This window comes from Drosophila mojavensis, unplaced genomic scaffold, assembly GCF_018153725.1.
Source record: "Drosophila mojavensis isolate 15081-1352.22 unplaced genomic scaffold, ASM1815372v1 contig_136, whole genome shotgun sequence".
Classification (NCBI taxonomy): Eukaryota; Metazoa; Arthropoda; class Insecta; order Diptera; family Drosophilidae; genus Drosophila; species Drosophila mojavensis.
Window position 1 is genome coordinate 3980773 of NW_025318667.1, and position 12409 is coordinate 3993181.

Consider the following 12409-nt stretch of genomic DNA (forward strand, 5'->3'; position numbering starts at 1 on the left):
GTGAATTTTTATTAGATTCCTTTTTTGCAGGCTGATATTGTTCGTTACTTATCGGAATGTAAATGTTATCGACTTCAATATTTTGTCAATAGCTATCGAGTTTTTATATCTCACAATTGCATGTTAACCGATATATCATTTTTGGACTTCAGTCGATAATGCGATTTTTGTGGCTCAACATTGATCGTTTATCGATTATTATCGATTTGAACATGCATTCGATCAATTTATAAGTTATGTATTACATATATATACTTTAATTTAGATAGTAATCAGTTTTATAAGGGTGTATCGATAATAATCGATTAGTATACTATTTATATGAAGTATACAAAATATACATACTCATATATAATAGTCAGCAATGTAATATTTCATGTTTCATTTATGTGCAATAAACGAAAACAAATGTAAATATGTAAATCATGAATGTGTTCACATACGAATCCCAATTTACAGGGTATATATGAGGGCTATCAGACCTCAACGCCAAGCTAGAGTTGGCAGCTGTGCGCTGGGCTGGAACTGCCAACTTGTTGTTTGTTGATTAAGACGGACATCGGGTAGATATATATATATATATATATATTTGATTTGGATGGCGATTTAGTCTGTCGCTCGACGTACAGCGAGTCGCATCGATCCACTTGTAGTCCAATCATGAGCTGCCCCTATGCCAGCAACGGGTGAGCATCAAAATTGTTGTTGAATAGGCAACTAGAAGCAAGCATCACTCACACACACTCTGAGCTCAATCACAGCAACGAGCACGACGATGGCGCCATTCCGCTGTCCAATGAGGTGGGCAAGATCTATGGGGAATATCTGATGCTGGACAAGCTGCTGGACGCACAGTGCATGCTCTCCATGGAGGATAAGAGGCCGGTGCACGATGAACATCTCTTCATCATAACGCATCAGGGTGAATACAACTCTCTTTCTCACTCTCTCACACTCTCCATATATACCTCTCTCACTCTGGCCAACTATTTGTTTCTCTATCTTTGCGCCTTGGTTCAGCCTATGAGCTGTGGTTTAAGCAAATCATTTTCGAGTTCGATTCCATACGTGATATGCTCGACGCCGAGGTCATCGATGAGACCAAAACACTGGAAATTGTCAAACGCCTAAATCGCGTCGTCCTCATACTTAAGGTAAGCGATCATAGCTTTATATAGTGATATATATGAGATGATCTATCACTGATCATTTCAAGCTGTTCCCATAAAAAAAATCTAAGTACGATCTCCACATAGATCTTGTACATAGCTTAATTCAGTTCTTAATTATATATCCTTAACAACAATCTTTCAATTATTATATTTATAAATGCATGAAATCTTTACATATGCATTAAATATCATACATATACAAAAATGAGCTTCACTTTAACTTTGCAACAAATCTCCCTAATTTCTTGAATACAATAGAGATCTTAAACATAATTATATCGTTTTAATAAAATAATTAACAGCCAGCTATCCCTCTATTAAAAATTGTACACCTATGAGGTAGCAACCTTAAATGTATCGCCATAAATGTATAGCCATCGGCGGCATCTCAAACGGCTGCTTAAATTACACATTTATCAAAGACTCTTAAATCTTGGTAATCAGATTGACTTAGGAATGATTAATCTTGAGATATTGTGCTTCGATCTTAAGGCAAGCTAAATAAATCTATATCGATATGGAGCCCACGTATTGGTCCATGTGCATTCTTCAGTTTTCATTTCTCGTTTTGCACTCTTCATTCTTCTTCATCTCCTTACAAAATTTGAATATTATAATATTATATTATATTAAAGCGCTCTGCTTTGATATTTGAAAATCATCAGAGCAAACTTTTTCCTTCTATCCACAATTACTCCTACTAACTTATGATATTTCACAAATAGTCAAAATCCCTTTTTCGATAGCGATCCAAAAATTTCATATAAATCATTTTGAGTAAAATTAGAATTCCCACTAATGTTCTGTTCCGGTTTCTTTCGTATTTCTTAACCATTTTTAGTACTCTGTATATATAGGTTTTCTTATGATATTGCCCATATATTACTGTTTTCATACATCTTATAGCACTTTCCATGAATTCCAACTGTCATTCGGCTTCGCACAGATCTTATGATATTACCGATTTACATTACAATTCTCTGTTTCGATTTCTGGCAGCTGCTGGTCGATCAGGTGCCCATATTGGAGACAATGACGCCATTGGATTTCATGGACTTTCGCAAGTATTTGGCGCCCGCCTCTGGCTTTCAGTCGCTGCAGTTTCGACTGATCGAGAACAAGCTGGGCGTGCTGACCGAGCAGCGTGTGAAGTATAATCAGAAATATACGGATGTGTTCGGGAATGATAAAAAGGCATTGCATGCCATACGCGACTCGGAGGATTCACCGTCGCTGTTGACGCTGGTGCAGCGTTGGCTGGAACGGACGCCGGGCCTGGAGGAGGATGGCTTCAACTTTTGGGCCAAGTTCCAGCAAAGTGTCGATCAGTTTCTGGCCGCCCAAGTGCAGAGCGCAATGCTGGAGCCGGTGGAGCGGGCGAAAAACTATCGCCTCATGGATATCGAGAAGAGACGAGAGGTCTATCGCTCCATTTTCGATCCGGCTGTGCATGATGCGCTGGTGAAACGCGGTGATCGTCGCTTTAGCCATCGTGCGCTTCAGGGCGCCATCATGATCACGTTCTATAGGGACGAGCCACGCTTCAGCCAGCCCCATCAGCTGTTGACCCTGCTCATGGACATTGACTCGCTGATCACGAAATGGCGCTGTAAGTGAATGCCAGCTCACTCGCACTCGCACTCTCATTCTCTGTCTCTCTCGCTCTGTGTTGATCGCATTTCACTTTTACTTTTCTTGCCTAGACAATCATGTGATCATGGTGCAACGCATGATCGGATCCCAACAGCTGGGCACTGGCGGCTCATCCGGCTATCAATATCTACGCTCCACACTCAGGTGGGTGAACACAGGTGGCTGTTACCTGATCTTCGATCATTGATCGTCTGTTTGTTTCACTTTCAGCGATCGGTACAAAGTATTCCTGGATCTATTCAACTTGTCTACGTTCCTAATACCACGTGAAGCAATTCCCCCTTTGGACGAGACAATACGCAGAAAGCTAATCCATAAAAGCGTTTGACAAGCTTCGCTTCCATTTTTTTTTTTTTCTATTCTGATTCTGTGAAAGATCCTTCTAATAATAATTTTTAGAAATCACAATACATTCAAAATTTTGTTTGGTATTCTTTGGAAATTAATGGGTATTTGAATACGATTTTTTTTCCTGGTGTAAAGCACCCGAGTGGGAAACATATATATAGTATGTATGCATGCATTCAACCATATAAGATCAGATATAAATACAAGTCTAAATGTATGCAACATTTAAAAGCTTCTTCGAGCTGGTTCTAAGACATACGAACAATTCAGAGAAGTGGAAAGAAGTGATAACACCAAGAGTAAAAGAAGAGTAAAATATAAGAACCAGCAGAAGAGAATGAGAAAGGCAGAAAGAAAAGACAATGAGGAGGCAAAAGAGAAGCAGCAGAAGGAGAAAGTGGGTGAGGAAGACAGAGTAGGAAGAGAGTACGAAAGTGGGAAATTAGTATTATAGAAGGAGACGAACGAATAAACAAAAGTAAAGCAAACCCCAAAGGAAAGTGAAAAAGAAAGCCAAGAAGAAAGGGGCAAACAAAGAGAAGAGACAATAAGAGAATAAAACAGTGCTGAAGAAAAGGAAAAGTAGAAGGAGGAGAAAGGAATGTGTATAGAGAATACTTCCCAAAAACGGTGCAAATTTTTAAATACGAAACTATTCAAATTCACTCAGGCATTATCTATCCAATTACCTTATCCAACGGATGTGTACACAATGAGAGTGTTCATATTGATGTTTTAATATATATGTATGTATATGTATATATATATAGAATATACATATAATGAATGCTTAACCTTTTCCAATGGCCTTTTTTCCATTTGAAATTGATAAGCGTTCCTCAGTTTCAAGTTTTCAGTTTTTGTTATTTGTTAGAAATAGCTCAAAGCAAACAACATTTAAACAGATTCAAGTAAAAGTGATCTCAAGGGATGAGCACGACTTGGGGACACCCATGGCAGGAGTAATATGAAGGGATACGTGGGTACTCTATGGGTAGATACAGATATAGAACGCTTTCTATCTTTAGGTTTACTATTAATAGATTTTTATCAAATTAATTTTCGCACAAACCTAAAGACATTCATACTCAATGATATCGAAAAAGCTTTCCCTAATCAATATACCTCGCTTTTTGAATCGTGAAGAAACATCGAGAGTGCAATTTATAATTGTGACGAGTCGAAACGGAATTGGGGTCGTTCGCTTACCCCCACGACTTGCCCCGTTGCCCCAAGAGCACGGCTCTATTTTGCAAAAGAGATAGCGAGAGAGAGAGAGAGAGAGCGAGAGAGAGAGGGGAAAATAAAGTGTTAGCTAAGCTTTAAGAGACAGCATTTTGTTTATTAGCATTTTATGTAAGTCATCAAATCAAATCAAATCCAATCAAATCAAATGTACAAATTCTATATTCGCTTTTCAGCATTTTTCCCCCGGTTGCAATTAAAGCGAACTATTAAGCTCTGCATATAACATAATTGCGGCACATTCTAAAAAAAAAAAAATCTACAACCCTCAACCCTCTTAACTCTCGCAAGTTCAAATGAATTCAGGCAGCGAAAAAGGTTCGAGTACAACGACTTCACAATGCACTGCAGCTCAAATGGTATGAAACGGTTATAATAGTAGCTATAATTCTACAAACCGGTCATTTTTTGGCAGTAAAAACATAATTTACATATATGAAAAATGTTTGAATCGGTTATTATCGGTTCGCAACAGTTATTTTTTAAGATCGTATCGGGTATTTTTGAATCACATTACAACCCTCCGAATCGGTTATTTATTGCAACGGTTAGAATCGGTTATTCCATACACAATACAGCCCAGCTCTATCAGGTATGGTGATTCAGGCTGGATTTCTGTTATAATATCACAGTTCTTCGTATTATGAATGATAGTATTCAATTTTAATCCATTTTCTATAAATTCATACGAATTGGCAGTGCTTAAATCGCGCTCAGAGCTCGCTCAGAGTTACAGGTTTCAATGTGGTCTTGAAACCTGTTTTCGATATTTAAATAGAGCAGAGCGCTAATCAGCTTTATAGCCTTATTGGCAAATATATATACATATATATTTCTCTATATATTGTTTTTTTTGTTGTTTTCTAGTGGTACAAACTGTAGCTTTCAGCTGATCTATCATGGCTGAAGGGCTTTTGGCTTCAGGGACTTGGGGCAGGTACAGTCTCAGCCTATGTAGAGGACAGTTGAACTGAAATGCCCTAAATTAATTAAGGTAGCGCAATTGCGATCGTCAACCTAAGCCCACGCTAAATGCTGTGCGCCAGCAGCTACATCAGCTCATTAATACAAACAGAAATATAAGTAAGAGTGCAACAGTTGAGCGTGCCTGACTAGCAGATACGCTATGAAGGTCTAGACAGCTGAGCAGAGTCCCGTAGATCATACAGAAGGGTTGACTCATAGAGGGAGTTGGTAGAAAGGAAGCTGAGAGGAAAAGGAGAATGAGGAGAGTGCGAAAGGGGGAGAACAAGAGAGAGAAAGAGAGAAATGGAGGGAGAGAGCGCGCAGAGAGAGAGAGGGAGTGAGAGAGCGAGGATAGAGAGCGGGAAGAGAGGGGAAGTAGAGAGGGGGAGAGAGAGAGAGAGAGAGATAGACAGAGAACAGATAGAGAGATAAATGAGATAGCGACAAAAAACAGAAGGGAACAGATGGTCATGCAGGTAGGCAGAGAGATAGAAAAGGAAGCAAACAGAGAGAAAAATAGAGAGGGAACAAGAGCATAAAAATGACATACCGACGGACTGATAGAGAGAGACCGAGGCATAGAAAGAAAGACAAAGAGAAAGAGAGAGATATAGTAAGATCGATACATATATATGATGAATACAATGAGTAAAAACGTCTCTCAACTTCTTTCTTTTTTTCCCTTCTCTATCTCTCTCTCTCTCAGATAGGCATACAGATGAACATACAGACATATGAACATAGCTGCAGATGCAAATAACAGGTATATTACAGAAGGAGGCAAACGAAACCATGTGGCCAATATACACTTTCTCAACTGCACACTATAATAACAGGGTATTCGGAAAGGAAAAAATAAAAGCAACAAAGCACACAGCCGAGATGAGGCGGATGGCCGTGTGTAAGTGTTTCGCAGCGTCGAGCCGCTGGAAGTCGTGTCTCTGGTGTTTGGTCTCAGTCGTGCGCTGAATCTCTGACCAGTTGGTTGTGTTCGAGCAAGGTGATAAAAACTCAAACAACAAGTAAACGAAAATACAAAAATAATAACAAAGAAATACAAAAACAAAAAGACATAAAAAAAAGAGCAGAAACAGCAACAAAATGCGTTACCTGGCATTGAGCGCGCTGTTTGTTTGCGCTGTGATTGCCAGCCAGAGCCAAATTGCAGGTAGGTAAACGCCGAGGCTCCAGAGGTGGGCCATTAATAACGAACTTACCTGCCTTTGTCCGATCCACAGCTGGCTATACGAGCGAGATCGAGATAACTCCAGAGCCCGATGTGGAGGTGACGACCAAGAAGTCCGGCTGGTTTGGCGGCTTCAAGAAGTTCTTTGGCGGCGGCAGCAGCAACAGTGAAACCACCACGACAACGACCACAGTGAGGCCCGCAACGAGCACCGTTAGATCCGCTGCGGCCGTAACGCCAGCCCAGAAACCACCGCCATTGGTCATCTCGCATGCGCCGCTAATGCCACTGGGTCCACGGCCCGACACGCCCAGCTCATCGCCCATCGGTGCTCCGTCCGCTCACGGACCACAGTGGCCCGCAGCCAATGCCAATGGACACCAGCAGCAGCAGCAGCAGCAGCATCATGTGGGTGGCACAACGCCGGCTAGCTTGCCAGCTGGCCGTTTGGGTGGTGCAGGCGCCTCGACAGCTCCCAATTTGCCGCCGGGCTTTGCGCCATATCGTCCGCAGAAGCCGCAGCCCAGCGGCTTTGATTTGAGCTATTCGGGCGGTGGCGCCGCTGCCGGTGGAGGTCCAGCGCCACATCCCGGCTTTGGTCTGGCGCCGCTAACCAGCAGCACCACTACGACAACCACGACAACAACCACGCCCCGAGCACTCACCAATGTGCAGCCAGGCAACATTGATCTGCGCTTTGGCGGCTCGACGACGACCACCGTGAGGCCCGGCCAGCAGCACCGGGATGAGTTCCCCAGTTTGCCTGCGCCGCGGCGTCCGTCGATTAAGGAAGATTTTCCAGCGTTGCCCACGCCACGCACACCAGGCTCACCAGGTTCACCAGCTCCCGGCACGCCAACTTCGCCTTCAGCCTGGCAGGTGCCGCTGCCCACGCCAGTGCATCCAGCTGTGCCGGCTGTCAAGCCAGCTCCTGGGGTTACGCCCACAACACCAGCTGGCAGTGGCAGCAGCAGCACCACCACCACCACCACAGCTGGTGGCACCTCTACTCATGGCTCATCGGGTGTCTCCTTTGTGCCGCACACACCTGGCGAGACAACTACCGTGCGCCCGGGCTTCCAATCCTCGGGCAACTCAGTGGCAACCGACGATGAGATACGTCAACTAACCGAACAGCTCTACAACAAGGAGTCGAACAGTCAGCTGAGCCAGATCACAGTCAATTTACAAGGACGCACGCGCTCCATTGATAGCGGCGATGAGGCGCCACAGCCGTAAGTAGAAGCTCAGCTCAGCTGAAATCATTCCAGAAAGCTCCACAAATTTCCTTGACCTTTCTTTGGACAGTCTTTTGAGCGTCAATGCCAAAGCCCTGGAGCCACTGACCATAGCCAAGATGCGTCTGCTGTTCAACAACTATGAGCAGGATACCCTGGTCAACGAGCATGTGACCGCTAACGAGCGCAAGGAGGAGAACGAGTTCCTCGATGCAGTCATGGCCACCAGTGTTATGCGAGCAGCGATGTTGTTCCTGCAGCAGAAGGGTTTAGTGACACCCGATCCGAAAACGCATCGTGATCTGGTCAAGGAGCTGTGGTTCACACAATATTCACGGGGTCAGGGCAAGATTGGCAGTTCCGGATTCGAGCATGTGTTCGTCCATGAGGTTAAGAACGGCACCATCATCGGCTTCCACAATTGGGTCTATGTCAACGAGGAGGAGCAGGCCGGACGCTTCGACTACAAGGGTTACATGAAGGAGCAGGACATCGGCACGGTAAGGAACAACATTTTCTATGCCGCTGACAGGACTTTTGCTATTTCTTTGTCTTCCCTTTGCAGAAGGGAAAAGTTCTGAAAGTTCGCTTCACGCACCAGGGCCTAAATAAGCCTGTGGACACCATGTTCGTTGGCACCTCGCCGGAGCTGGAGCTGGCTCTGTACACGGTCTGCTTCCAGTTGCGTCCGGATCGCACCTGCCCCGTGTCTTTGGGCAACAGCAAGTTTGGTATTGTCACCTATTCGTGGCGCTACAGGGGCAAGAGCCTCATTGGCAGTGCCTATCCTGAGATTTGAGCCAAGCACCGCAGCTCGCAATAGCATCTTTTTTGTCTCTCTTTCTACTGCAATCTTATGTTAAACTATTTTTTTCCTTCTCTGTATAATAAAGATAAATACATATAAATTTGTGCTTTTTCTCGATTGAGCTTGGTTTTATAAATTTGAAATGTGCTTAGGTTGCCGATAGCTGTAAAAATAATCGATAGCTGGCAATGGCAACGAAATGTAGTATTTTTGATAGCAAAATTAAGACATTATGTACAAATTTGGTTTTAATTTTGTCGATTCAATTGTAAACATTATGAATCCAGATTTAATAAACTTTACATTTGTAAGCGTACTTCAGTTGGCATATTGTATATATTGCCCGCACATTTAAATAAAATACTAAGAGCGCCATTTACAACATAGTGGAAGTACTAAATTCTTATCGATTGTGAACAGCTGTTTGTTGTCGATAGTTCCTAGGTGTTTGACAGCACTAACAAAATCATAATTTCCAAGTTTATTAACACTTTTCGTAAAGCACAGAAATTGTTGAAATTGTAAGCAAAAAAAAAAAAAAACAAATTATATAAATCTAGAACAAAAATGGCAACACGTGTTGTGGCAACGGCAACGGTTCGCGCAGTTAAGGGACGCAAGCTGATACCAACTCGTGCCGCATTAACGCTGGTAAGTGCTGATGAAATACAAAACTGATGAAATAACAGTCGGAATAGAATTGATCAATATTTGTTTTTGTTGTTGTGGTGATGTCCACTTTAACAGACGCCCGCTGCAGTGAATCGCATCAAATCGCTACTGCAGAACAAGCCAGATGTGGTAAGTCATTGGGTCGATTTGTCAAGAAACAATATCAATATGTTTTCCATTTCCATTTGCCTGCACAGATCGGCCTCAAGGTTGGCGTGCGGCAGCGCGGCTGCAATGGACTGTCCTATACCCTAGACTATGCCAGCACCAAAGGTAGTCCATAAATCATGTTATATACTTGACATGTGACTTACTCGAATTGATTTTTCCCACAGATAAATTGGACGAGGAGGTTGTGCAGGATGGCGTGAAGGTGTTTATTGATAAGAAGGCTCAACTCTCTTTGCTGGGTAAATCAGAAACATTATATAATCAATCTAATAGATATCATAAAAATGCTTTTCTGTCGTGTTACAGGCACAGAAATGGACTTTGTCGAATCGAAGCTATCCAGCGAATTCGTCTTCAACAATCCAAATATAAAGGGCACGTGTGGCTGCGGTGAATCGTTTAGCATGTAAAGCGTTTTGCACTCATTTCCTTCTCTAACTACGGAATCGCAACCCGCCTCGCAAAAAAACCTAAATTATCTAAGTTTATGTAGAGTTTAGAGCTTGTTGTTATTTCAATTATCAATCGTCTGCAATATACTTAAGCTGCAACACTCAAATAATGTTGCAGCTTAATGAGCCAGCGAGAAACTGTTGCAAAATATGTTTAAGTTTGTTTTCTGTAGCTACGAAATTTAGTTGTAATCATTAAAAACGGACATTGTTTTTAGCGTAAAACAACATATTCGTATGTACATAGCAAGTATGTAGCTCAAATAATAAATTTAAAAAAAAAATACAATAAACAAAAACAAACAGATTAAATGAAATTGTTAATATTAATGACCTTAACTAAGTAGCTGATAAGTACATATATCTCTCTATCTCTTTCTCTCTAGGCATTGATTGTAATGGAATTTTGTTTATTTTCTTGCGCTATGCAACCAGACGCACACAGCCACACCAATGCTAATACACGTGCAAGCGGCTGTCAGAGTGTGTGCGTGAGCATGCATGCAGTTGTACCAATCGTAAAGTTGAAAGTAACTTCTTGTTACCCTTTCTAAAAATACCATGATCCACAATGAAATGAGCGTGGCAAACTCTTTAGCAGTGCTGAAATACTTTTCGCTCACAAATTCAAGTCCTGCTGCTTATGTACATACACACACACGCATGCTTTTGCGAGAGCAGCGAGAGTAAGCAAAACAAAAAAGAACGGTACATTGGGCGAGCATCGTCTACCTCACTCGATCACACAAGACTTTATGGCAGTCAGCTGTCCTCGCTTGTTGAGAGTGCAACAGAATTTTGGGAAGCGCTTGACAAAAAAAAACTTGTTTGAGTTATATATGTATGTATGTATGTTTGTATATTAAGCACGATGGATTAGTGTGAATAATACAATAATTTCATGGCACACACACATGCCGATGAATGAGTGACACATATTGAGCTGTACAATTAATTGCTATAAACCTAATCAATGGGAGATGTGGGTCGGTGGGTGCTTGGTTAGCCTTAATGCTTAACGGTGCTGCAGTCCATGAATGCCAAACTCTTCGTAATCATCTCGTGTATAGATGAATTCATCGAAATTTGGACTGGTGGCTACTTCGCGTCCGCCATGCCAAGCATATCGCACTGGATCCTCTGGGCAAATGAGCGAGACCTCCAGGTCGTCCGGAACAAGAGCCCGCAAATCGCGTTTGAGGCGTGGCAGGAAACCGGGAAACTGTGCACTGCCGCCCACAATGAGAATGTTGAGTAAAAGTTCGCGATGCGCCTGCCAGGGACAGGAACGGAGGGCATCGGCCACAGCCTCTGGTATGCCCACTTGTGGAATGCCAATGTCCGAGGGATTGAAGAGCAGCTCTGGCACAGTAAAGCGTTCATTGCACAGTGGCACCATTTGCTGTTGATCCTCGTCGGGACGGGGATGTCCCGGCACACGGATGTAGCCGCGTTTCACGGTCGTAAAATCGGGCAGGACATATTCTACGGCGATCTCCTTGCGACGCTTCTCACAATGATGCACGCTCATCGCGTCCTTGAAGTCCTCGGCAACAAAGCAAACATCCTCCTTGATTTGGTTTACCACATGGCTCTCATCCATAACATTCAGATGACGATACGAGATGAGCTCCTTGAGATGATTCGTTAGCGCTTTGCCGCCGACATCAATGCGCCGGATCGCCTCCAGGACACGTCGGCCCAGCACAAAGGGCACAATGTGCGTAAAGCTGTAGCCCACATCAATTATGATGCAGTTCAGCGATTGCATTGTGGTCCGCTCCTCGCTATCTGTTACATAGTTAAACGCAGCCAAGTCCGCGGCAGTTGTCTTGTACATCCCGGCCACACGATACTCCTCGAAGAGCATCTCGAGCATTGCCTCCTGAACGCTCTGGAAATTCATTTGGGGTTCGGTGATGACAATGTTACGATTTTCCAGGGTACAGCCAATGCCCTCCTTGCTGAAGATATAGTCCCACACGGTCTTCTGAGTGTCCCAATTAAGCAGGTAGCCACGCTGGAAGGCCAGGATGTAGAATAGGGCTGAGGTGTCGCGGCATTCGTCGATTTGGTTTCCCACAAATGCCCGACGCCTTTCGCTCTTCGCCTTCATTATGCAATTGGGCACCACCTGGGGCTCGTCCTGTGTGGCGAGTCCCACCTTGGCTGTATACGCGCCATTATCCAAGACAATCACAGCCATGCCGGCCATGGCAAATTTTTTTTAATTTTTCCTATTTTTGCCAATGTCAACAATGCAAACGCGAACGCACCAAAAATAACAACGCAAAACTGAGATAACAGCGGCGCAAAGTGACAAAAGTACTGTTAACGCGAAAATGAGCACAATGTTAGCACAAGCGGCTATGTTAGGGGACCTGAGACAAGTACGCTGTGTGTCTAATAAATAATGCAAGCGATATATTGTAAAATTGTCAAAATGAATTAAACTATATACATATTAAATTATGTTTAATTTAATTAGTATTTAGACT

The 12409-nt window shown here is 43.1% G+C and overlaps 4 protein-coding genes across 4 annotated transcripts; 3 read left to right on the top strand and 1 right to left on the bottom strand.

The window, feature by feature from the left end:
• The first annotated feature begins 584 nt into the window (after nt 1–584).
• LOC6585351 (tryptophan 2,3-dioxygenase) lies at nt 585–3256 on the top strand. The gene is made up of 6 exons (XM_002010947.4): nt 585–686; nt 762–922; nt 1021–1154; nt 2172–2781; nt 2876–2969; nt 3036–3256. Exons 1-6 carry the CDS (start codon nt 661–663, stop codon nt 3151–3153), a joined length of 1143 nt encoding a protein of 380 aa, XP_002010983.1. The 5' UTR covers nt 585–660; the 3' UTR covers nt 3154–3256.
• A 3060-nt stretch (nt 3257–6316) lies between these two features.
• LOC6585350 (poly(U)-specific endoribonuclease homolog) lies at nt 6317–8705 on the top strand. The gene is made up of 4 exons (XM_002010946.4): nt 6317–6552; nt 6623–7805; nt 7879–8308; nt 8374–8705. The coding sequence occupies exons 1-4, from the start codon at nt 6486–6488 to the stop codon at nt 8605–8607; spliced, it is 1914 nt and encodes a 637-aa protein (XP_002010982.1). The 5' UTR covers nt 6317–6485; the 3' UTR covers nt 8608–8705.
• A 376-nt stretch (nt 8706–9081) lies between these two features.
• On the top strand, nt 9082–10223 carry LOC6585349 (iron-sulfur cluster assembly 1 homolog, mitochondrial). The gene is made up of 5 exons (XM_002010945.4): nt 9082–9267; nt 9364–9417; nt 9486–9561; nt 9624–9698; nt 9766–10223. Exons 1-5 carry the CDS (start codon nt 9184–9186, stop codon nt 9867–9869), a joined length of 393 nt encoding a protein of 130 aa, XP_002010981.1. The 5' UTR covers nt 9082–9183; the 3' UTR covers nt 9870–10223.
• A 521-nt stretch (nt 10224–10744) lies between these two features.
• Nucleotides 10745–12212, bottom strand: LOC6585348 (actin-related protein 6). Its single transcript, XM_002010944.4, has one exon. The coding sequence runs from the start codon at nt 12124–12126 to the stop codon at nt 10927–10929; it is 1200 nt and encodes a 399-aa protein (XP_002010980.1). The 5' UTR covers nt 12127–12212; the 3' UTR covers nt 10745–10926.
• Nucleotides 12213–12409: the final 197 nt, after the last annotated feature.

Excerpts from the sequence above, each read along its gene's own strand:
- LOC6585351 (XM_002010947.4), top strand. The coding sequence starts at position 661 with ATGAGCTGCCCCTATGCCAGCAACGG. Across the intron at positions 2,782-2,875 it reads GCTGATCACGAAATGGCGCT|ACAATCATGTGATCATGGTG; the intron begins GTAAGTGAATGC and ends TTTCTTGCCTAG. Across the intron at positions 2,970-3,035 it reads TATCTACGCTCCACACTCAG|CGATCGGTACAAAGTATTCC; the intron begins GTGGGTGAACAC and ends TTTCACTTTCAG.
- LOC6585350 (XM_002010946.4), top strand. The coding sequence starts at position 6,486 with ATGCGTTACCTGGCATTGAGCGCGCTGTTTGTTTGCGCTGTGATTGCC. Across the intron at positions 7,806-7,878 it reads GGCGATGAGGCGCCACAGCC|TCTTTTGAGCGTCAATGCCA; the intron begins GTAAGTAGAAGC and ends TTCTTTGGACAG. Across the intron at positions 8,309-8,373 it reads AGGAGCAGGACATCGGCACG|AAGGGAAAAGTTCTGAAAGT; the intron begins GTAAGGAACAAC and ends TTCCCTTTGCAG.
- LOC6585349 (XM_002010945.4), top strand. The coding sequence starts at position 9,184 with ATGGCAACACGTGTTGTGGCAACGGCAACGGTTCGCGCAGTTAAGGGA. Across the intron at positions 9,268-9,363 it reads CTCGTGCCGCATTAACGCTG|ACGCCCGCTGCAGTGAATCG; the intron begins GTAAGTGCTGAT and ends CCACTTTAACAG. Across the intron at positions 9,418-9,485 it reads TGCAGAACAAGCCAGATGTG|ATCGGCCTCAAGGTTGGCGT; the intron begins GTAAGTCATTGG and ends TTGCCTGCACAG.
- LOC6585348 (XM_002010944.4), bottom strand. The coding sequence starts at position 12,126 with ATGGCCGGCATGGCTGTGATTGTCTTGGATAATGGCGCGTATACAGCC.